At 36.4% G+C, this 24,689-nt stretch overlaps 1 protein-coding gene across 2 annotated transcripts in view; it reads left to right on the top strand.

Moving 5' to 3' along the window:
* Positions 1-24,689, top strand: part of MAP3K7 (mitogen-activated protein kinase kinase kinase 7) — a 70,438-nt gene that overhangs the window by 16,111 nt on the left and 29,638 nt on the right. For both annotated transcript variants that reach the window (XM_034991430.1, XM_034991431.1), the window contains exons 3-11: positions 817-882; positions 1,381-1,426; positions 2,537-2,675; positions 10,480-10,604; positions 13,838-13,966; positions 15,743-15,873; positions 17,855-17,936; positions 20,885-21,015; positions 21,679-21,808. In XM_034991430.1, the coding sequence (XP_034847321.1) occupies positions 817-882; positions 1,381-1,426; positions 2,537-2,675; positions 10,480-10,604; positions 13,838-13,966; positions 15,743-15,873; positions 17,855-17,936; positions 20,885-21,015; positions 21,679-21,808 (979 nt within the window). The remainder of the gene's footprint in view (positions 1-816; positions 883-1,380; positions 1,427-2,536; positions 2,676-10,479; positions 10,605-13,837; positions 13,967-15,742; positions 15,874-17,854; positions 17,937-20,884; positions 21,016-21,678; positions 21,809-24,689) is intronic.

Raw genomic sequence — 24,689 nt, 5'->3', positions numbered from 1 at the left:
CTTTGGATTGGGGAGGACTATTTGCATAGGTACCTGGTACTACCACAAGGAAGTAGGGAATACAGCTAGGAAAATACCCTAGTAATTACTGCAGCAGTTCATGTTGGAAGAATTACTAAGGCAGTGATCGTGGGAATGGACAGAAGGCAGTTAATTCAAGAGATGGGAGAAGGACGTAGAGAAGACAATACACATATGCAGAAAGAGTGCAGATTTTAAGTCAGATGGACCAAAGTTCAAAGCCTGGCGGTAGCTGTAGGATATTTAGCCACTCACTTAACCCTCTCTGAGCCTTATCTTAAAGGTCCGTTTTTCTTAAAGGTAGAAATGACAATACCGCTCTTGCAGAGTTGTGAGAATTAAACAGAATCTATCAAGTGCCCACCAGGGCCTGGCACAGAGTTAGGTAGACTGTGCAGCCATAGCTCTGAAGGTGATGACAGTGACATAGATTCTTCTGCCTTGGATAACTAAGTTCAGTGCCATCTCTGGGACGGTGTCCTAATGTTTCTTGTTAAAGTTTATTTTTTCTTATTTGTACTTATCGTGGCTTGTTCATAACTCCTGTTACAGCACTTTGCATTTGGGCTTAATTATTTATTTACATGCCTGTCTCCCAAGTAAAGTGTGAGAGCTCTAGGGCAGGGAATCTTTGCCATTCTGGGCAGCCATTTATACCACAGTGCCTGCTACGTAGGAAATAATGATGGTTGAATGATTAAACTGATGTTTTGTACACCCTGAAATTGTAATGATGTAATGTAATCAGGTCCTCAAAAGCTAGCATCTTTTAAAAGAAACCTTAATTTGTTACAGCTTCGACAGTTATCCCGTGTGAACCATCCTAATATTGTAAAGCTATATGGAGCCTGCTTGAATCCCGTAAGTTTGTCACTTTTTCATTGTCACCTCTTTATAAGCATTGACATAGTAAATGTTTGCAGGTGTGTAGTTTATGAAACTATTTTGATCTGTTTTGTTATTTTTTTAAAAAATTAGATTTTATATATTTGTTTCTAGTCTGTTAGCAGCACAGTATATTGGAGGGGAGTTATCTTGGGAGGTCTTATCCAATAACCTCATCTTATGAGGCTTATGATGTTCTGCGACAGCATCTACTCAGCACTGGAGAAAGTTCTCAGAGGACTTGCAATTATGTTTTTACATACACCCCCACTCTTAGACAGTGGGCCCCTACAAGACAAGGCCTTAGATCATAGATCCCCTTCTTTTTCCATTAGTACCATTCACATAGTGGGGACCAAAAGAATAATTTTTAATGCACTTATAAAATTAAAGATTGAACTCAGTTATCTCTCAAGTCACCTAAGATGTTACAGCCCTGTGGTTAATTATTATACTGACATATGTTTCTTTTAGGTGTGTCTTGTGATGGAATATGCTGAAGGGGGCTCTTTATATAATGGTGAGTGTCATTAGACCTGTCTTTATCTAGCAGAGTAAAATCATTGAAAAGCTTTTAATACACACCGTTAGTTACTTAATGTTCTTCACAGTTTACCTTCAGAATCTCAAAAGGAGGTAATTTAAAAAAAATCTAAAATTAGAAATGAAAAAATGAGATGCTACAACATTAGTATGTGAAATTTAGAAGTCTAAGTATATCAATCTTTTCAATTGATGGTACTTTTCATGATGTTAAAAGCATTTAAGTGAAGTAAAATTTGCTTTTTAAATAGATTTTTAAATCTCTTCATACTTTTAATGTTTTTCTTTTTGCCCTCTCTTAGCTTTGAGCCTCCTCATTTGAGAACTCTTTAGCCATACTTTCTTCCATTTCATTTTGCTTAAATTGCTGTCTTTACAAAAAATAAAATTGTGAAAACTGACTTCACAAAACATTTTAATTATAACAATGAAAGAAACTAGGTCATTTAGTTATTTTTATAGAACAGAACTAACTTTTTCACTCTTAAGAAACACCAGCCATATAGTAAATATATTAATTGTTGCCTTTATATGAAATAAATGGTTGCATTTTATTTTTTAAATTAACATTTTACTTAAATTTTTATTTATATTTACTGCTCATGTGTTCATCATTGTTAATGGGTATCTCTAATACTCCATTGTCTTACTTGGTTGAACTATTTCTAGTTTTTAGCTATTGTAGAAAGCATAATTGTAAACATCTTGATACACTTTGTTTTATTTCTTTTTGTACTACTTCTCTGTATCTCTCCTACAGTAGCATGCCATCACATTGCTTATAATTTATATTATTGTGTGAAAGACTGTCAATGTGGAAAAGTGTGGTAATTCATATTAATTTTGCTAGAGTGTATGTATAACATTTAATAGAAGTACTATTACATTTTAGGTACTTATGTGGTAGTTACCCATTTGAAATTATTAGATATTTCCATCTTTGTATTTAGGAAAGAATTAAAAGCAGGACTGTTGGGAGCATGTGTAGAAAAATACCCAGTCATGTGTTCCAGTAGTGCTCACATTCACCTTGTGTCTTTTGTTATATGCAATAAAGTTCTTTTTAGTTTGTGCCTTTCTTTTGCAGTGCTGCATGGTGCTGAACCATTGCCATATTACACTGCTGCCCATGCAATGAGTTGGTGTTTACAGTGTTCCCAAGGAGTGGCTTATCTTCACAGCATGCAACCCAAAGCTCTAATTCACAGGGACCTGAAACCACCAAAGTAAGTTCTAATAGTGTGGTGTCTATCTCTCTCTCCCCCACACCCCCCAGCCCCCCGCCCACTTCCTAATTCAAGCTAATTGTTGCACTTGACTTTCTCTTTTCTCTTCCCTTTTGGCTTGTTTGAGAGTGTTTATTTTTAACTCACCTTCATTTTTAGTCATTTATCTAAGCTTGCATTTTAAAATGTTGTCTTTAGTAGGATTTTAATTTTAGTCAGATTTTTATTTTAATAACTCCTGCTGTAGATTAGCATACTTCTACAATTGGTTAGCCTATAAATCTTATTTTGTGCCTGCTGTATATATTGTTGCCCCCAGACAGTTCCGTAAGAGCAGAAACAAATTTGTCTTATTCCCCACTATATTCCTAATAGCTAGTACAATGTCCACATGTAGTAGACATTCTTTACAGAATGGTTAAAATTTACAGAGTGGTTATTATTTGCCATTTTAGAGGAAGGCAAAAGGATATTTCCGGCATCTGGGTAGAAATTGAAATATTCTGGATTTCCTCATATTTAGGATCCTAGGACTTTGAAAGAACTTCAAAACTTCCTAAATAAGTACTTTAAAAGGCTGAAACTTTGGGGGTTTTTTTGTTTGCATAGGTACTCAATTAAAGGAAACATACATGTGGTATTGTCCCCTTTTCTCTCTGATTTTATTTCTTCTTTATCCACTTGTGACAGTAAAAAAAAAAAGTCCACATGCCATTCTCTCTCTCCCCACTCCCCCATCACCACATCAGTCCTCATATAAGAGGTTTCCCGTAGGTAATCAGTCTCAAGTATTGCATTCTCTTGATACAGGTAGCTTTAAAGTATCCCTTCTGGGTACATCTTGTCACTCTCATGTCTAATCTGATACATTCTACATAGGTTTCAGCTCTTGGAATGACTGTTCTCACTAGTGTACCTTATTTCTACTCTCAGACTTAAACTGATTTCTCTTTCCCCAGGTCCCTGGTCAAATAATGTTTAAGACCCAGGTTCATGACACTTTTATTTTTTTAACTTGACTCCTTGAGGCTATTGCCTTAGCTACCTATCTTGGCTAGTGAAGAAGAAATCACTTTGTCTTTTTTTCCTTTTTATGAAGATTCAGTCCTCTTTTGCTCCTCTTAATAACACACAGCTGAATTATCAAAACAAATTCATGAGAATCATAGCTCTTATCCAGCAACAAAGTGACCAGTAGCATCAGGTACAAAGCATCTTTTTCCTGGAAGAGCCAGAAACTATCAGATGGGACTCTCAGAAGTATCCTTTTTCTTCTGCATTATGTCATATCTTGGCTTTGGAATAACTGACTATTGTTAAACGATATACATGAAAATATCTCACAAAAGGAGGTCTCATAGTGGCATATAAAGAAGGCACCTGATGATTTGGTTGGGTATTTTACATAATATCAACTTGTGCTTGTGCCCCTATTTTATTCATCTTTTGCAGGTTCATTCGCATGTACTTCGGAAATAAAAGTGTGTTTTTGGTCCCAGCCTTGTGAACGTAAGCCTACAAAGACCATTTAGGTTCATATTTCAGTGAGCCTTAAATGTCATGCTCATGGCTGGTGACCTATTAAAATCTTAGTGAAGGAGTACTAATTATGAAATAGTAATAATATAAAAGTCATTCAGAAAATTATCTTGAATCTACCAAGATGAAACAAGGAAAACCAGTTACAGTTCTTTTCTTGGGTAAAGAGTAGTTAGAGCTGGAACAAGAACAGTAAAACGAAATTTTTTGTTGAAGTGCATATAAAGGTAAATTGCATTTAGCATTCTTTACACTTTTTTTTTTTTTCTTTAAGATTTTATTTATTTATTTGACAGAGACAGACAGCGAGAGAGGGAACACAGGCAGGGGGAGTGGGAGAGGGAAAAGCAGGCTTTTCAGGGAGCCCGATGCGGGGCTGAGCAGGGAGCCCAATGCAGGGCTCGATCCCAGGATCCTGGGATCATGACCTGAGCCGAAGGCAGACGCTTAACGACTGAGCCACCCAGATGGCCCTAGCATTCTTTCCACTTCAGTTATCATAGGAGTATTTGTCACATTATGGAGATGTGTATAGCAGTTTATCTGGTTTATCCTAGTCATGTTGGACTAAAAAGAAACAAATTTCTAAATAATCTCTCCAGTTAGCATTTTAGTATAAAATTATATACAAAGAATTTATTAAAATTTTAATTTCAATGGACCCCATATACCGCTGTTGAATATTACTACGGTGTGATGGTACAACTTATCTTTATTTCTGTTTGTCATCAAGAGGAAAACCTAAATAAGGGTATCATACTTGGTGATTGTAAGGACTATTTTTTTCCTTCTTCCTTATAGGTTTATTTTACTTTTTTTTAATTATATGTTGTTATTTTCAAATAATATATGTTCGTGATTAAAAACAAATTCAAATAGTTAGAAAAATATAAAGCAAGTCTTCCCTGCCTCCTATTCCTCAGAGGTAACCACTATTTTGTTTTGTTTTTTAACCATGTATGGGTTATACTGTATATAATGTTGCTTTTTTTTCACTTACATGGACATCTTTTCATATCACTGTATTCAAATACTTACCTCTTTATTTTTTTAACCTCTTTATTTTTAATAGATAAATAATACTCCCTATTACCTGTTAAGTAAGTACTTGAAACTATTCTTGGTCTTATAAGCAATCTTAGACTTGGAAGACTTGATTTATAGAGCTGTTTTTAGAAAATACAATGCTACTGAATCATTTTATGTTTCGAGAATCTGAAAAGTTTTTAATGCCCTAAGTTGGTGCTTCTCAAACTTTCCTACCCCCCAGAACAAAGTTATGATATAATACAACCTCAGCAGTTCTAAGACTAGGTACAGAGCCCAAATAACCCTCCTTTAGGAATGTTGCATGTAAATTTTGCATTCAACTTCATATATTATGTAATTTGTTTTAAAGTCAATGTTAAGATGTTGAAAATACTTAAAACTTAGTAAAAGTGATGGCCCAGGGAGAACTGCTAGCTTTAACCTAGGACTCTGTAGGCTTCCTGCCACTTATCCTGGCATACACTGATACAGTGCCAAGGTTTCATAACCTAGTTTGAAAAGCACATAAAGTTAAGCCATGCTATCTATGCATTTAAATCCTAACAATATGTGTTTGTTGGTAGAGATTGTATAGAAATGTGGCTTTGATTCTTAGGCTCACATGGTAAGAATTTTGACACTCAGCATTATGGCGAACCAGATCAACTGAAAAACCATCCTACAACAAACACCCAGAGATACTGCATATGACAACAAATATCCTTTTACATGATTAGGTGATTTTACAAGAAAATAAGGGAAATCACCAGGGCAAAAAAATGGAAAGCACTGAATCCTGAGAGAATTTAATCCAAGCATGGAAGCTAAGGGACTCTACTGTCTTTATCAAAAATGTAGAGCCCCCATGTTAATGGCTCTTGTGTAATTGGAGATAGGTCCTTTGTTCTGCACCAGGTGAAGTAGCAGAACTGAGATCTCCATAAATTTAGGATCCCTGGAGGGAACAACTTAAAAGAGGGCTAGAGGGGCACCTGGGTGGCTCAGATGGTTAAGTGTCTGCCTTCCGCTCAGGTCATGATCCCAGGGGCCTGGGATCGAGCCCTGCATCAGGCTCCCTGCTCAGTGCAGAGCCTGCTTATCCCTCTCCCTCTGCTTGTGCTCTCTGGCTCTCTCTCTCTCTCTCTCTCTCTCTCTCTGTCAAATAAATAAAATCTTTAAAAAAAAAGTGGGCTAGAAACATTATCAGTTTTCTGACTTGGCAAACATTTATTTCTTAACAGAGGCCTCCCCACATGTTGTTGTGAGTTTGAATTTGCCCTACTTGCACAATCAAGAAAAATCCCAACAAAACAGATTAAAAAGGTTTGGGATTGGTAGGGTCCCAGGGCATCTAATAGTAAGTGAAACTCCATTTTAAAGTCCTGTGTTTTCAGTTCAGGCCTTTAATTATTCCAGATTAAAATCAATCAGATAGAAAGCCACAATAAAAATTACCACATCCGTAAGGGTCCAAGTTACCATGAGTAAAAGTCAGCAGAAATAACACAAAGCAGAATTAAGCCCTCAAATATTAAGACTCCCGTTATTTGGAATTATCAATATGGAATATAATGTAAATATGCTTATATTATTTACTAAAAAGAAGAATTAAAATGTGCAAGGAATAAACTATTTAAAATGGCCAAAAGAATGAAATACAACATTTAGGAATAATTAAAAATTTTAAACAGCAGATCTGAAATAGGTGACAAGAGAATTGATGAGCTGTGAGATAGATCTGTAGTTACCTAGAATGCAACACAAACAAATAAATGAGAAAAATGATAGGTTAAGGATCACAGGGAAAGGAAAGACAGGACAGACAACACAGAACTCCAGTAGAAGAAAATAGGATGGAGAGAGTTTATAATTCAAGAGGGATTGGCCAGGGATTTTCTGAACAAAGGTATGATTTCTAAACAGGATAAATGAAAAGAAGTCTACCCTATGACACACCTTAGGATACAGAACAACAAAAACAAAAGGGAGATTTTTAAATCAGCTAATCAGAAAAGAGATTATCTACAAAGGATTGACAGACAAGTATAGTTTCCAGCACCATTAGTGGAAGCTAGAATACTGGAATCATAACTTCACAGAGCTGAGAGAAAATAGTGTACTGGCCCTAAATTAGTTTTTAAGGAGGAGGGTGTGAGTTAAAGATGTTTTGAAACAAAACCCGAGAGAATTCACTATAAATGGACCTTAATTGAAGGTATTTGGGGAAGAAAGAAAATGATTACATAAGACAAGTATAAGATTCAAGAAGGAATGGTGAAACAAAATAAACATACATTAAAATAAATGTTGGCTATATAAAACAAAAATCCTTTTTGCGTGTAAGAGAAGGTGGTTGAAGGGGATTCAAAATAAAGAATTATTTCTACTTGTTTACAGAAAACAAGTAGAATTACTTCTTGTTTACACATGACTATAAGCTTTTTAGGTAATCATATAGAAAGTGTTTTATGCATTTATTTTTAAATGTTTAATTAACTCTTTAATAAGCCAATAAAATTGTCTTTTACTTTCATAGTTCTTTTTACACTTTTAAAATGCCTTATATTGATTTCAGTTTTTTTAGGAATAATAAGTTACATTGGCATATAAAAAACTAAGACTCTGAGTATCAGTTTCTTTAAAGGAATCATAATAGGAATATTAGTTGTTTTAACACCAGCTGCTGTAGCTAATACTGGGCTTATCACAGTAGAAATTTATTGCTCATGCATGTGAAATCCAAAACAGGTGTTCCTGTTTGGCAGATGATCTTCCATATTGTCATTCAGGGACCCAGTTAAGCTCCCTCCGTCTTGGACTTCTGCCATCCTCCAGGACTTTGGGAACTTACGTATTCAGCCAGCAGATAAAGAGAATGGAGATCACATACGAGAGGTTTTTTGAGCCAGGCCTAGAAGTGCCCCTCCCGCTACCCACATATCAGTGGCCACAACTCAGTCTTAGGTATAATTACCTACAAGACAGGTTGGGAAATGTCTTGTATGCCCCAGAGGAAGAAGGGGATGGCTTTTATGAGCAACTGGCCAGTCCCAGTCACCCAGAGTATTTACCACTCTAACCACAGGTTAGAACCACACACTGCTCTTTGCCAGTTAAACATCCCCCAAGGCTCTTGTAGTCACCATCCAGTTCACCATCCAGGATGAACATCTCAGGATGACATGTGGTCCTCCAGCTGGTCTGGATGTGGCCTCTCATAGTTTGGAAACAAATGAATTAAAAGGACAAGTTATCTGTCACCTCTCTCCCAACTCACACAATACATAATAGCAGAAAGACAGGACAATCAGTGAAAGTTTCCACTGGGAACAGGGAAGCATGGAGGCATACAGCAGTTACTGGTCTGTAGGGTTGACTTCTTGGCATTGTCTGGTCCCTCTGCCCTGGATTTATGAGAGGGGTCTTGATCAGACCTTCCTTTGGCCCTTGAAAAGGAACTCCCTTATCCATTGCTCATGACTCCAAGCTTCACCCTTTTGTAGGTTTCTCTTTGTGCATTCTTCATACCATGTCAGATGTGGGTATTGGCATATACTCTCCTCCAAAGCTGTGCGGTTTTCACAGCTGCACCTTGCTTAGGTAGATCTGGGGTCCTGAGGATTGTTGTAAGACTCAAAACAGTCAAAAGTCTTTTAATTAGAAATTTGTGGTTCCTTTGGCAATATTAATTTCCTCAAAAGTAGGCTTGTGATCTCCCTGGTTCCAATCAGTTTCATGTGCCCATGACTATTACCAGAATTCATTCTTAGACAAAATCTTGAACCTGGTATATTTGATTTCTGGCCACATTGCCTTTTCTCAACTGAACAGAGGCACCGTGAAATCATCAAGTGTAGGTGGGAAGTACTTTCTCTTAATTTGTTCTTTGGTGCAGTACTGAGTCTTAAGGGCCTTTGTCAGTCTTATTTCCTGCTATTTGGTGTTTAGAAGCAGTCAGTTTTTCCAGTCCTTCAAGGCCACAAATTATCATGGGAGACAAATTTTACCAGATGTTTTGCCATGTCATTACATGGATCTCTATCTTTCCAGCCTCCAGTTTTAGCGTTCTTGTTCCCTACTGCTAAGCTAATATCAAATATATTAGATTTTTGTTATAACAGCATCCACTTCTATACCAATTTCTTACATTGGTTAGAGTGGCAGTGTTATAATAGGTAAGCTCTGAAATCTCATGGCTTTACAAAATACAAGTTTATTTTTTTTACTCATATGAAGTCCATTTTTTTACTCATATGAGTTTCTCACATGGTGGCTCAGGATCCCAGGCTCCTTGTAGTTTCAAAATCCTCTGCATTCAGTGGCATATGAGGAAAGGAAAAGGAATATATGTATGTGGGAGATTTTTATGGCCAGGCTTGAAAGTGAAGTACATCACTTCTACCTACAACCCATTGGCTAGAATGGTCATATAGCCATCTAACTACTCAGAAGTCTGGAAAGGGTAATCTTTTATGCCCAGGAGGGAAAGGAAATGGGGTCAGTGAACAGCTAACCAGTCTGGCAACAGTAGGCTAAAGACTTATCTCTGTTCACCATAAGGTTAATAAGAACAAAACAGGTTTGCAAACATTTGGACCATGATCCACAATAAGAAATACTTCACAGTCTATCATGTGTGCATATTAATGTGTATAAAACAAACAACACACATCAAACAGTATTTAATTTTACTAATTGTGATGCACTTTGATATTTTCTATTCTATTTTTTTAAATGCTGTTATAGTCTACTGAATGAGTTTTGTGACTTAGGTTTCCAGATCTCTGATCTAGATTTTTATGATTTAAATTTTATGACTAGGTTTCTGCCTGCAGCTTGAAAAACACTGCAATAGGTAGATTGAGTTTAGGGGACAAGTGATTTACGAAGGTATTGATATCCATTTACTTCCATTTTAGGACACATAATGTTGACCTACTAGGACTTTTTTAAACCCTATGTTTTATTTTGGCCCAGGGAGATGTATGGTCAGGAAAGATTATGGAGATAGAGATGGAGACATCAAAATGTGGATCTAGCAGTCTCCCTAAGAGAACTAGGTTAAGGTCATTTATTTTTTGCTAATATTCCTGTGAACCATTGAGCTATTTGGGTGACCAGGAAGCATTTGACAGAAGTTGAATGATGACATTTTGCTTAACCACAAATGTCTCTTCTTTTATTGTAGATATCAAGTATTGGTCTTACAACCTTTGTTTTTGTTTTTTGTAAATAGCTTGCTGCTGGTTGCAGGCGGGACAGTATTAAAAATCTGTGACTTTGGTACAGCCTGTGATATTCAGACTCATATGACCAATAACAAGGGGAGTGCTGCTTGGATGGCACCTGAAGTTTTTGAAGGTAAATGACAAAAGCATGTTGTGATTGATAATCTGCCTTCTTAACTCCATGTACATCCAGTGTGTGTTTATGGCTTTATCCTGTTTCAGTGGTTTTATTTCTGCATAGTACATACTAGAAAGAGGATATACAGTTGACCCTTGAACAATGCTGAGGTTAGTGGAGCTGACTGTACCATGCAGTTGGAAATCCACATGTAACTTTTGACTCCCCCAAACCTAACTACTAATAGACAACTGTTGACCAGAAGCATTAGTGATAACATAAACGATCTTTTAACACATATTTTATAGATGTATTACTGTATTCTTACAATAAAATAAACTGAAAAAAATGTTTTTAAGAAAATAGTAAGGGAACTACATTTATAGTATTGTACTGTATTTCTCAAAAAAAAAATGTGCATTTAAGTGGACCCTCTGCATTTCAAATCAATATTCACAGGTCAACTGTATTAAAGTTTAATAAGGAGGTAGTAAATAAGTACAGCCCTAGACTTAAATCTCATAGCAGGATTTGTATTGTGTCACATAGCAGTGTCCTATGCAAGTTCAAGTGTATGTACAATCAAGCCTTATTTTCACATTCCACCTATTACAGCTGTAAAACGTGCCTATTTTTAACCCTAAAATCAGTATTCATGGTGCTTTCATAGTTATTTGCAGGCATGTACAGAGCAGGGGAAAATTTTGAGTCATCCAACACATGTTCCCAGCTGAGGAACAAGACAACACACTGCCTTCTTATTTCAGCTCTCATACTGTGTCATTTTAATGATCTACTTAGTACCCTGTTTGTTTGTTTGTTTTTCACTTTTTATGGGCTTTTTGTTGGTGATTTCACTGTTTAAGATGGTCTCCAAGGGCAGCATTGAAGTGCTTTCTAGTGTTCCTAAGTATAACAAGACTGTGATATATCTTAACAGAGAAAATACATGTGCTAGCTAATCTTTATTCAAGCATGAGTTATAGTGGTGTTCCATGAGTTCAATGTTAATGACCCTATAATATATATTAAATAAGGTGTCTTAAACAGAAACACATATAAAACAAGGTTATGTACTGATCAGTTGACACTAAGAGGTTCACAGGAACATAACCCTGATTGCCCCTACGAGCAAATGACTGCATTCACTAGTCCAGTCTTCACAGAAACTTTATAGAACATAAATACCAAGAATAACTGTGCTTTGTATTGGTTTCCTAGCAATTAAAAATTGACCGTGTAAATGAGCATGCCTTAGAAGGAATGCAAGTTATTTGGCAGAAATACAATACTAAGAAAGACAAAGGATAAGCTTATGTTTAATTTTTTTTACATCTCCATATCTCACTCAAGTTCTAAAAGAATGATCCACAAATTTCATAATAGTTTTCTATATGAAAACATCAAATTATCTTTTAAGTGAGAAAAGTTGAACTGAAGATGTGTGATTTGTATGTTAGGAAGTATGACTGTCCATAAAATTCAGATATGTTTAGTAATCAGATTCTGATGATGGCTTATTTCTTTTATTTTTGATGAATTTAAAGTTTTTTTGTTTCTTTGTTTTTAGCCACCTGCGAGAAAAATTTGCCATGCAGTTGGTCACTTGAGTGGAGCTGTTTTGCCATAAAATTCAATTAAAAAATGAATGAAACCAGCAAATGTTAAATTATACAAAATTAAATAATGCTTCCTGTTTTTAAGTTCATATACAGAATACATTGGTTTAAAACTGTTTTTTTTTTAAGATTTTATTTGACAGAGAGAGAGTGCGTGCATGCACGCACAAGCAGGGGGAGTGGCAGGCAGAGGGAGAATCAGGCTCCCCATGGAGCAGGGAGCCTGATGTGGGACTCGATCCCAGAACCATAGGATGGTGACCTGAGCTGGTCAGACACTTAAGCAACTGAGCCACCCAGGCACCCCTAAAACAATTCATTTAAAATGCCTCTCTGTGAGTCAAAATCACATAGTATTACTGTAGTGTAAAGAGCAAAAAGATTTATTTTATACAAAAGAGGCCAGAAATAAAGGTTACTTTTAAAATTTAGAGTAATAAAGTTCATACTATAAGACTATGCCGATTTCTTCATTTCTGAAAGATGTCAGCCCCTATAACCCAAATTCGATTGTAATATCATTTTCATGCTTACAGTGCACTGCTTAGTGCCTGTGTGGTACACATGCTAAGTACATGTGTGATTATCACTATAATCATTCATACAGTGGGTTTGGGGGGTTTGGGGGTTTTTTTTGGCTCTTTATTGTACTGATTCACCCAATTTAGTGATCCTGTAAATTTTGCAGCATAATTTGTTTACTATAAATTTGTTATCCATAATTTTCATTGCTTATAACTTTTAAGTTTGCAAATTAAGAATTTTTTTTTTTTAAGATTTTATTTATTTATTTGACAGAGAGACACAGCAAGAGAGGGAACACAAGCAGGGGGAGTGGGAGAGGGGTGAAGCAGGCCTCCCGCGGAGCAGGGAGCCTGATGCGGGGCTCGATCCCAGGACCCTGGGATCATGACCTGAGCCGAAGGCAGACGCTTAACGACTGAGCCACCCAGGCACCCCGCAAATTAAGAATTTTATCTTGCCAGATATTGAAAAGAAAGTCTTGTCATTAAATTAGAAATCTCTTCTGCAGTGATAGTAGAGTAGTTCTATCAAGAGAATGAATGGGGGAAGAAAATTTAAGATTTAAAAATCACAGAAAGGGAAGTACAAATGTTTCATATTCTGCCCCATGGAAAGTGTAAGTCAGAATAAATAAAAGAGAAATCATGTGCCTCTCGACGAAAAGGTAGAAAATGACCGACTTTCTAAAGTTAATCATTAATACTTAATTCATAAATAAGTGTTTTGTTGCAGAGACTTAAGGTACTTTAGAAAGTAATTTCTCAGGCGCCTGGGTGGCTCAGTTGGTTAAGCAACTGCCTTCGGCTCAGGTCATGATCCCAGGGTCCTGGGATCGAGTCCCACATCGGGCTTCCGGCTCGGCAGGAAGCCTGCTTCTCCCTCTCCCACTCCCCCTGCTTGTGTTCCTGCTCTCGCTGTCTCTGTCTCTGTCAAATAAATAAATAAAATCTTTTAAAAAAAAAAAAAAGTAAGTAATTTCTCAGCTCTACATGCTGTATCTTCCTGTTTTTGTACACAGTGCTCATTCTTAAAAATTTGTGTAGGCATTTGTTCCTGTAATTCATGTGGAAAAGAATCTTAAAATTATACCACCTTTTTCTCTAGGTAGCAATTACAGTGAAAAATGTGATGTCTTCAGCTGGGGTATTATCCTTTGGGAAGTAATAACACGTCGGAAACCCTTTGATGAGATTGGTGGCCCAGCTTTCCGTATTATGTGGGCTGTTCATAACGGTTCGTAAAAAGAAATTTTTCTTTAATATATTTTCTGTATTTTCTGTCTGGACAATTGTATCTACCTTAAACAAGACCATTTATCCCTAACATTAAAATGTCCAGTTCTTTGTTACCAGAATACTTTGCTGTCATCAATCACCTACCCTCCCCCCTCGCCCCCAAAATCAGGTAGGGTAGGGCTGAGAGTGGTCCTGTCGTTTGCCCAAGGCTGAGGAGGTCTGCTGATCCTGCTAGTTAGGGAAAGGCCATCAGTAGACAGCCAGAGCCAGCTACCTAGGTTGGCTTTCTCTAGGGGATAGGAAGCCTCAGATTGGACTCCGTGGAGAAAATAAAATTTAAAAAATAAATAAAATCTTTCTCAAGGTTCTTAAGGTTAATTGAGGAGGTATAGCCTTTTCTCCTGAGGGAGCAAAGAAGAAGAAGAATTGTTAGTTCAGCTATTCATAAAGGCAAAACACAGAGTGCTTCACATATGCTTTCTTTTTATCTTTTCATTCATCCTTATAAGGAGTGTACTGTAACTGCTTCATTTAACAATTTTACAGAAACCAGGACTTAGAGAGGGAAAGGAAGTTGTCCAAGGTCATCAGATTAGTAAGTGGTATTGCTGGGATTCCCATCCAGATCTTTCTGACTCCCAGTGTCCATATTTTTAAGTTATATTGACTTACGAACTCAATGTCCTTTATCCCTCCTGCTTCTTTTAAACATGTAGTTGTATGTTTCTAACCACTCAGGATGTTAGAATACATGTTCTTCATTAATCAAGTTATTTCACATTTGATTTGGGAAAATAAACTCTTCATGGAGGGAAATTGCTTAACCTTCCTAATTTTTATATCATTCTCTATTATTTAATTTCTATCAGTTGGTTATAATCATTCTGATTATGGCATTTTAATACACTATTCCACAGATCATACAAATACCTGCCTAACTAGGTGATTCATAGACTTGTCAAACAGTCCCATCATCTGAGTAATCCTAAGTGGTTTTTTTTGTTTGTTTCCTGTACTACCTTTCATTTTACTACCTTTAATGTCATTGTAGAGAATGCTAGAGCATTGACTAAGACAGTGTGTTTTGTTTTTCTGTCAATTGTCAGTAAATAATCGACTGTTAGTGAAGTACAAAATAAAAGAACTAACTTGTTAGTTGGTAGAATTACAAAGATTTCATTATATTTGAGGCTTTCTTTAAGTTAGGGGCCTCACTATATTAGTCTTGTTAATTACACAAAAGTTGACAGTTTTCAGTTGGGGAAGTGATGGATTCACAGCAGCCAAAAAGGTCTGCCATTGACGAAAGAGTCATTTAGAGGTCAGTGAGTATAACACCATAGTTGTGACTTTTCCAATATGGAAGGTGATTCTTCAAATACATTTGAAATTTTTACAGTGAATCTGAAAATCTAGTTCAAGTAAGATTACCTCAAACCATCATTTTATTTTACTTAATAAAGCACCCACTAAGCCATTATTATTTGTTAAAAGAACAGTGTTTAGAACAAATGAGATACTATTTCTCAGTCTTATTTTTACTATAATGAATATAAAAATTTTAATTTGACTTCGCAAAAGGTGTAACCATCCCCTTTATGAAAATGTAATGTAAACCTAATAGACCAAAAAAAAGTACTTTTATTATTCCAAAATAAATCTTAAATTACAAGATCTATAAAATAAATACTGTATTGGAAATACATATAAAAAGCTTACACCATTCTTTGGGTAAATACATTCTTTCCCCCCCTCCTCTAATTTTCAATTATAGGTACTCGACCACCACTGATCAAAAATTTACCTAAGCCCATTGAGAGCCTGATGACTCGTTGTTGGTCTAAAGATCCTTCTCAGCGCCCTTCAATGGAGGAAATTGTGAAAATAATGACTCACTTGATGCGGGTATAATCCTTCTTTTGAGGGGCTTTGGATTTAGGGGAATTTGATATATACTGAGTTTGAATGGGGTTTTAAAGTGAAAAGACATTATTGCTATTTTTTGCTTTATACTTTTCTGTATTGTCCTAATTAGAGTGGGCATTTATTACTCATAATCAGAGGAGGAAACGTTATTTTGGGGGATAAAATCTAGTTCTTTAGAATGGAAAGATAGCTAGACTAGGTTTCTGAACTTGCTTTTTCCTCCTGCTTAACTTAGTGGACAGATGTGTTTTGGGGCCTGTTGCCCCATCTGTAATGTGAGAGAAGCTAAATTAGATGTCTTTATACAGGACTTAGGTATTTTCTGACTCTAATACTTGCCAAACTAAATTTTAAATTTTCTTGAGTACAGATCTTCATTAGGCAGTCGTTTATGCAAGGCAATAGAATGGTTGTATTCCCAGACACGTTTATTTAATGATTTTTACCTTCTGTTGTTTCACTGCATATTTTTAGCTTTTTATTTACCATTAAAAAGTTAAACTTCTAGGATTTATAGATAGAATTTTTTAATTTAGAAAAACCCTTTCAAATGATTATTAAAATTTCTTAGTCTATAAACAAACACTTTTAGAATTATTTGAATAATTTTTTTAAAATTTTTTGTTATGTTAATTTTAGGCTTCTAGTTTTTGGTGCATTAACAAAATCTCCCAAGTGGTACTTTGACTTTAAAAGTTCACATACTTATGAAAGTGCATGAATTTTAGAACAGTAGAACAATTTTGCTCAGTAGAAGAACCTTTCAGTCTCCTTAAATATAGACTTCCTAAATGGCCAAAGATTTGTTTATTCTATTGAAAATTATTTAGGGAAACCAAGATTGAACTAATCTGATTAAAACTTACCATCATATGTGGGTACCAGCTATATTTAGAATCCTAGGCCCTAAAGATGTGCCCATAAGAAAACAACTTCATCTCCATAGTGAGATACCCTAAAACATTGGGATATATAAATTGTTCAAATTATAATTATACTTATATGTGCTTTGTCTGATTTGAAAAGAAAGCCTTTATTTTTTTCCCTAAATTCTAATTTTTGTCCAGCAAAAGTTTCCAATATTGTATCTCCGTTTTATAGAGGAACAGCCATAATCTATCTTTGATATTCAAAATATTGGTTCTAACAATTATTCTATGGCATACCAGGCTCAGTTGTCAGACTGACAATAACTTCTGCAATTTGGAAGTTTGTATCAGTGCTATGAGAGAACATAAATCCATTTTACATAATTACAAGGAATACTATTATATTTGATTGTTCCTCTAGAAAAATAAAGCTGTTTTCTTGAGGACTATCTAGGCTCTGTGTAAAATAGATACTTAAGTACATACACAGCATTGATCACAGTTGAAATTTAAGAGTAGCACATTATCATCATCTTTGTAAAATCAAAAACTTAAGGCATCTGTGAATTGTGTAAGACTCATGAATCACACAGACCTGTACCTCTGAAACAAATAATACATTGTATGTTAAAAAAAAAAAAAAAAGAAGATAGTAGGAAGGGAAAAATGAAGGGGGGGGAAATCGGAGGGGGAGACGAACCATGAGAGACTATGGACTCTGAGAAACAAACTGAGGGTTCTAGAGGGGAGGGGGTGGGAGGATGGGTTAGCCCGGTAATGGGTATTAAAGAGGGCACGTACTGAATGGAGCACTGGGTGTTATACGCAAACAATGAATCATGGAACACTACATCAAAAACTAATGATGTAATGTGTGGTGATTAACATAATAAAATTAAAAAAAAAACTTAAGGCGTATACTGAGTTTAGCCATCATAAATTCAGTATATGCCTTAGGGAAAATAAAGCACCATCTCTGCTACTTTCACATCCCAGGACAAGTAAATAATGTGTATTCTTCAAGTTAATTCTTGCAGGATTTATTTTGTATTAAAGAAATTTTAAATTGTGATTTCCTTTTTCATATATAGTACTTTCCAGGAGCAGATGAGCCATTACAGTATCCTTGTCAGTATTCAGATGAAGGACAGAGCAACTCTGCCACCAGTACAGGTAAGTGGGTAGATTGCAAGAGTAATAACCCTAATTTTTTGTGTGTCTTTTCCCATGAAATTATAATCAAGAGGCAATGAATGATGTCTCCATTTGCATTTTAATTTCTTTATTTCGTATGATTGACTGCAATTTGGGTTTCCAGGTGCATCATTCTTCATGAAGGTACCCAGATTAAAGAGTTACTAAAGACCTGCTTCCAAGTCTTAGAATTCTTGCATAGTTAAATATAAAAAGATATGGGATATTGTATTGCTGGGAATGTCATTCTTTTTTTTTTTAAAGATTTTATTTATTCATTTGCGAGAGAGACAGAGAACAAGCAGGGGGAGAGGCAGAGGGAGAGGGAGAAGCAGACTCCCTGCTGAGCAGGGAGCCTGATGCGGGACTCGATCCCAGGACCCTGGGATCATGACCTGAGCCAAAGGCAGACACTTAACCGACTGAGCCACCCAGGCGCCCTGGGAATGTCATTCTTTATTTGAAAAATAAAATCGTTTTTTACACAGATACGGGTAGATCACATAATATTAGGAGTCATTGTAAATGTAAAAAACAGCATATTTCTTCATCATGAACACTCTACTTTATGGTCTTTGTAAAAGAGTCTATAGAAACTCTTATTTAAGAACTCTTATTTTTAGTTCAAAGTTCATTAGTTTTCTAAATACAGAGTAGTAGGGCGCCTGGGTGGCTCAGTCATTAAGCAACTGCCTTCGGCTCAGGTCGGGCTCCCTGCTCGGCGGGAAGCCTGCTTCTCCCTCTCCAACCCCCCCTTGCTTGTGTTCCCTCTCTCACTGTGTCTCTCTCTGCCAAATAAATAAATAAAATCTTTTAAAAAATAAATAAATAAATAGATAAATAAATACAGAGTAGTAGTGGAATCTGTAGTTTGTGCTCATCAAAAAGCAGAAATAAGTCTCTAAGAAAAATTGTGCTTTTCAAAATATATGGCATTTTAAGCATTCATTATTAATTTAATTACAACTAAAAGGTACATGTGTACCTGTATACGTACACATATATTTATCTGGTACTTAAAATTTTATTTTTACTGACAAATATTTTTGCTCATCTGTTTCCCCCGCCTCAAAAATAATTACATTTATTTTAAGCTGATTTAATAGTTACTCCCAAATTCTATTTTTACTGAAAATCTTTAAGTTGCTCTGAATTCTAAAGTGAACTTCTCCATTATTTGTTTCTACCACCACCTCCAAACTGTTTAAGTATGGTGACCTTCAGGCCTTTGATCCTTCCATCTTTTCACTGAGCCACAGTTCTCAGATCTTTGCTTTCATCCTCCCTTCATTTAATTCCAGGTAGTTATTATAATTTCTTGTCTTAGACTTATTTGGCTAAACCACAAGTGGTTAAATCTGACACTTGGCTTGCCCTTGCCTGTACCAGTGCAGCTGAATGTGGCTGGAAACAACACATGTTTACTCTCTTCAAATGCCTTAGTGATTTAATGATGCTGGATGGTTGTACTATAGTTTAGTCTATCTCCTCTCGCCTAGATAACTTAATTTTATACTTTAGCCTCTCTCCTCAAACTGCAAATATCTCCTCTTCACTCCTCACTTTCCGCTGATCCTATTTGCCTATTTCTTAGAAAAATTGGAGCGATCAGAAGATAGCTTCCAGAAGCTCCCCTACTCCATCTGCCCATCTACCTGTATCTGTGCCCATCTGCTCTCCATTCTTTTCTGTTACTATGGCTGAGCTCTCCATGCTCCTCACCAGAGGCAAGTTTGTCTCCTTGTGCACTGTATCCCACCTGCTCTTCCCAGCAGTTCTTCCCTCAGTCTCTTGCATCATCAGCCTTTCTATTGGAATCATTCCCAGGGTATATATAGTCTGTATTTGCATCCTCTTAGCTTCTCTCTTCCTCATTCTCTCTAGTGCCCAGTCCATTCAGGCTTTTATTATACCACTACTCCAGCATTGCTCTTGTCAAGGTCACCAGTTGTCTCCACATGACTAAATTGAAATGATTTTCAGCTCTCATTATTTTTAAGATTTATTTATTTGAGAGGGAGGGAGGGAGAGCATGCACAAGTAGGGCAGGGCAGGGGGGCAGAGGGAGACAGAAAAAGAATCTTAAGCAGACTCCCTGATGAGCACAGAGCCTGACTTGGGGCTCAATCTCATGACCCTGAGATCATGACCGGAGCCAAAACCAAGATCTTGTCGGACGCTTCACCAGCTGCGCCACCGAAGCGCCCCTAGTTATCATCTTTTTTGGCTTTCAGTAACATTTGACACAGTTCATTACTTTCTTTTTATATGTAGCACTTTCTTTAGTTGGTCTCTAGGATACCATACTAGCCTGGGTTTCCATCTTCTATCTCTGGCCACTTTCTCTGATAGTTTCCTTTGCTGGTAATTTTTTTTATCTTCCCAACCTATTCATGTCAGCATGCTTAGGGCTCAGTCATTAAGGCTCTTTTGCTTATCTCTCTACACTCATTTCCTCAGTAATCTTATCTAATATCATAACTCTGTATACTTCTATTTGCTGATACTTTGCTCACACCTGACCTGAACCTCGTACTCCTGTATCCAGCTACTTACTTGATATCTAATAGGAACTCAAACTTACTATTTTCCAAAAACTAAGCTCCTGACATTCCCCTCAAACTTAATTCTCCCATGGTCTTCCTCATCTTAATTAAGGATTTAATCCCTAAACTGTGATTTACTAGCTGAGGCTGAAAACCTTACAGTCATCCTTGACTATTCGGAGACTAAACATTTTGGTTCCCTTTTTGTACTATCCTTAAATTTCATTTAAAATGAGTTTGGATATCTTCATTGGCTCAAAAAGTCTTATTTTGTTTCTATTCATGTCTTGTTAGTTTTGGAAAGAATTTAAGTTACATATTATTGAATGAAGCATCTGTATTATTCCCAACCTATAATCATAAATATTTCTGCTTTCCTAGGCTCCTTCATGGACATCGCTTCTACAAATACCAGTAATAAAAGTGACACTAATATGGAGCAAGTTCCTGCCACAAATGATACTATTAAACGCTTAGAATCAAAATTGTTGAAAAATCAGGCAAAGCAACAGGTTTGTTTTGTTACTAAAAGTAAAATCATATGATGACCTTACTAGTAGTCATAACTTTATACTAACTGAAATTATTTGTCATCTTCCATTATACAAGTGCTGAATCTTGTTCCTAAAGCAGACAGAATAGAGACATAAAATGAGATTTTCCTACTGTTTATCACCAAATTATTTTCCCTCCTGATGATTGCTGCCTTTGCCACAGTGCAGCTCCTTCCCTGTGATGTTCCCTAACTTTAATGTTGATGATTAAAAATGTAAAATGCTAAAAAACAAAAAAGTAAAATGGTTATTTCTTGGTTCTATTACCCCGTTAAAGGAGTTTGTCCTAAGTCTATCATTTCGTATTGTTCAGATATGTTATATTTTTGCTGTTGTTGATTTAAAAGTATTTTAAGTGATTTTATTCATCTTACCTGAGGCATTTAGGTTAACTAATAATTGTAGCCTTTAACTCCCAACTCCAGTGACTGCCCTTTCCTAAAGGCAGCGTCTGTAGCTTTCTCTCCCTTACCGCTGCAGCTCCCTCTCCCTAAAACTTCCCTTTTCTTTCAGAACAGAATCCATTAAGAATCTCAGGTGATACCTTCCTCCTCCTAGGCTGCCCAGGATTTTTCAATTTAAAGAGCTTCAGTAATTCAAATTGACCTATAATTTTAACAGAGTGAATCGGGACGTTTAAGCTTGGGAGCTTCCCGTGGGAGCAGTGTGGAGAGCTTGCCCCCAACCTCTGAGGGCAAGAGGATGAGTGCTGACATGTCTGAAATAGAAGCCAGGATTGCTGCGACCACAGGTAAAAAGGAAATAAAAATCTGAAGAGGAGTAGAAAGAGTAGTTTTGTTTCAGTAGTGGGAATGTCAGGTTTTTTATGCCATAAATTTTTTTAAAGCAGGAAGTAGGCTTACAATATACTTTCTAAGCTTCTAGCAAATAATTTGTATGTTTTTCTCCAGTTCCATAAATAAAGCAGGTATGACTTGTAAAATTATTTGGATCATAAAATATATTTTTATCAAATGTAATTCTTTCAGCTCAAACGTGAACTGAAAATTTAAGTGGGAAATTGAAATTTTGCCAAAACCAGAATGTTGTAGAGGATTTTTAGTGTTTCTACTAGAATTTGTGCTGACTTCAAATAATAGCAAATATTTTGTTTTGAAATTAGCAGAAAAATGTACTCTAGATCCAAATATGATTTGGCCTTACTGTCTGCCCCTCTTCCTTCCAGTAGCAAAAATAGCTAAGTTGGGTGTAGCTAGTTCTTTTAATTGTTATATAAAATATCATGGTAATTTTATTCAATCTTGAAAAAGCCAGCATTTGAATTCCATTTTTTCAGTTCTTAAAATGATTAATTACAGAAGGACTGGTTAGCACAAAAACAATTACAGTTGACCCTTGAACATCGCCCGGGTTCAGGGCATCAACCCACCATGCAGTTGAAAATCCACATGCTGGCTTAGTCAGTCGAGCGTCTGACAGGGAATCTGCTTGAGATTCTCACTCTCCCTCTCTCTCTGCCCCTCCCCCGGCTTGTTCTCTCTAAATAAATAAATAAGTCAAACCTAAAAAAATTAAAGAAAGGAAGGAAGAAAAAAAGAAAGAGGAAGGAAGGAAAGAGAAAGAACATCAATCAGTCAATCCAGGGGCGCCTGGGTGACTCAGTTAAGTGTCTGCCTTCAGCTCAGGTCATGATGTCAGGGTCCTGGGATCAAGCCCCGTGTCAGGCTCTCTGCTCATTGGAGAGCCTGCTTCTCCCTCTGCTCACCTCCCCCCCACCCTCATGCTCTCTTGCTCTCTTTCTCTCGCTTTGTCTCAAATAAAGAAAATCTTAAAAAAAAAGAAAGAAAATCCATATGTAACTTTTGACTCCCCCAGAACTTAACTACTACTGTTGATCTGAAGCCTTACCAATAACAAATAGTTAACACATGTTTTGTATATTATATGTATTATATACCGTATTCTTACAATAAAGTAAACTAGAGAAAAGAAAATGTTATTAAGAATATTGTAGGGAAACTAGGGGCACCTGGGTGGCTCAGTCGGTTAAGTGTCTGCCTTTGGCTCAGGTCCTGGGATCCAGCCCCACATCTGGCTCCCTGCTCAGCAGGGAGTCCGCGTCTCCCTCTCCCGCTGCTGCTCCCCCTGCTTATACTGTCTCTCTCCCAAATAAATAAAATCTTAAAAAAAAAAAAAAAGAATATTATAAGGAAAACACATTTGCAGTACTATACTGTATTTTTTTTTTAATCACATATAATTGGACCCATGCAATTGAAACCCATATTGTTCAAGGGTCAATTGTATATGTTTTATTACCTGAGTGAACATGTAACCTTCTTTCTAACCAGGTTTGAGCTTAGTAATGCTGGTTTGTTTTCTTTCCATTTCTTCCAGGGGTAGAGGGGAGCTAATTATAAAAGTAAATACATTTCTTTTATGGAAAATGTGAAAATGGAAACAACCAAAAAAAAACCAGTTTTCCATAATTGTCCCACTTAAGAGATAAACACTTAACAATTTTGTGTATTTACCTCTGGTCTCTTAACCATATATGTGTATACATGTGTATTTTCATGTATATTAGTATATATATTTTTTAACTTAGCTAACCAGGTTTGTTTGGGGTTTTTTTTTTGTTTTTTTTTTTAAGGTCTTTTTTCTCATTCATTTGTTGTTTTTCTTTTTTTCTAAATAGAAATTCTCATTTTTTGTGGAGCTCTTTTCAGAAGTTTTCCAGAGGACCAACATATTGTACTTGTCTTCATCTACTAATGAACACTGATTATATCAGCACTAGAATCAGCTAGCTATAACAGAATATTCAAAGTAGCAGTGTCTTTAACACATAAGCTTTCTTGTTCACACATAAAGAAATTTGAAGGTAGGCTCTATGATCATTAGGCAACTGAGCTCCTCTGTTTCTGGGTCACAATCCTATTGTGTGGCTTCCATCCTTAAGGTAACTTTGTGCTCCAGAATAGCTATCATAATTGCAGTTGTCACATCCACAGTCCAGGCAGCAAGAAAGGAAAATTAGGGGAAGGCCAAAAGGCCCATGCCCAAGCTCTTTCAAGGATCTTTACCAGAAGTTCCCCCTAACAACTTCCATATAGATGCCTTTGGCCATAGTAATATGGTCAAATGACCACACCTGGCTGCAAGGGAAAAAAGGATCTGTGATCTTTTATCTGGGGACATTGCTGTCCTGAGTAAAGTCAGGGTTCTGTTGCTAGAAAGAGGGGAAGAATAGAGATTGGCAGGGGACTGGAAGTCTTTAGCACACAGATGGATCTTTATAAATGATCAAGTTGAATGGAGCTCATCAGCCACTAACAAGCCCTCCTGGTCTCTTGAGTCGCAAGTGTTTTCCTGTGGAGTGAGGGCATCTCAGTGTAGTGGCAGATGAATAGTGCACACGGTGACATATCTTCACACTTGGGGAACCTTTCCACTTCAAGGGTATCATTCAAGTTAGATGTGCTAAATAATGCTTACTACTCTAAAATAAGAAGTGGTGTTATAACAGTTTTATATCTTTGCTAGTGTCAATTTTCTAGTCAGGTACTGGTTTATAATTATTCCTTACAGAAGTGATATTTCACTAGGTTAAAAACAACCACACATTTAAATTATCCCACCCTCTCTAAATGTAGAACAGATGCCATTGA

The sequence above is a fragment of the Mirounga leonina genome, unplaced genomic scaffold, assembly GCF_011800145.1.
Source record: "Mirounga leonina isolate KUSES-001 unplaced genomic scaffold, KU_Mleo_1.0 Mir_53, whole genome shotgun sequence".
Classification (NCBI taxonomy): domain Eukaryota; kingdom Metazoa; phylum Chordata; class Mammalia; order Carnivora; family Phocidae; genus Mirounga; species Mirounga leonina.
The sequence above is the reverse complement of the archived record's forward strand: the minus strand, read 5'-3'. Positions and strand labels throughout refer to the sequence as shown.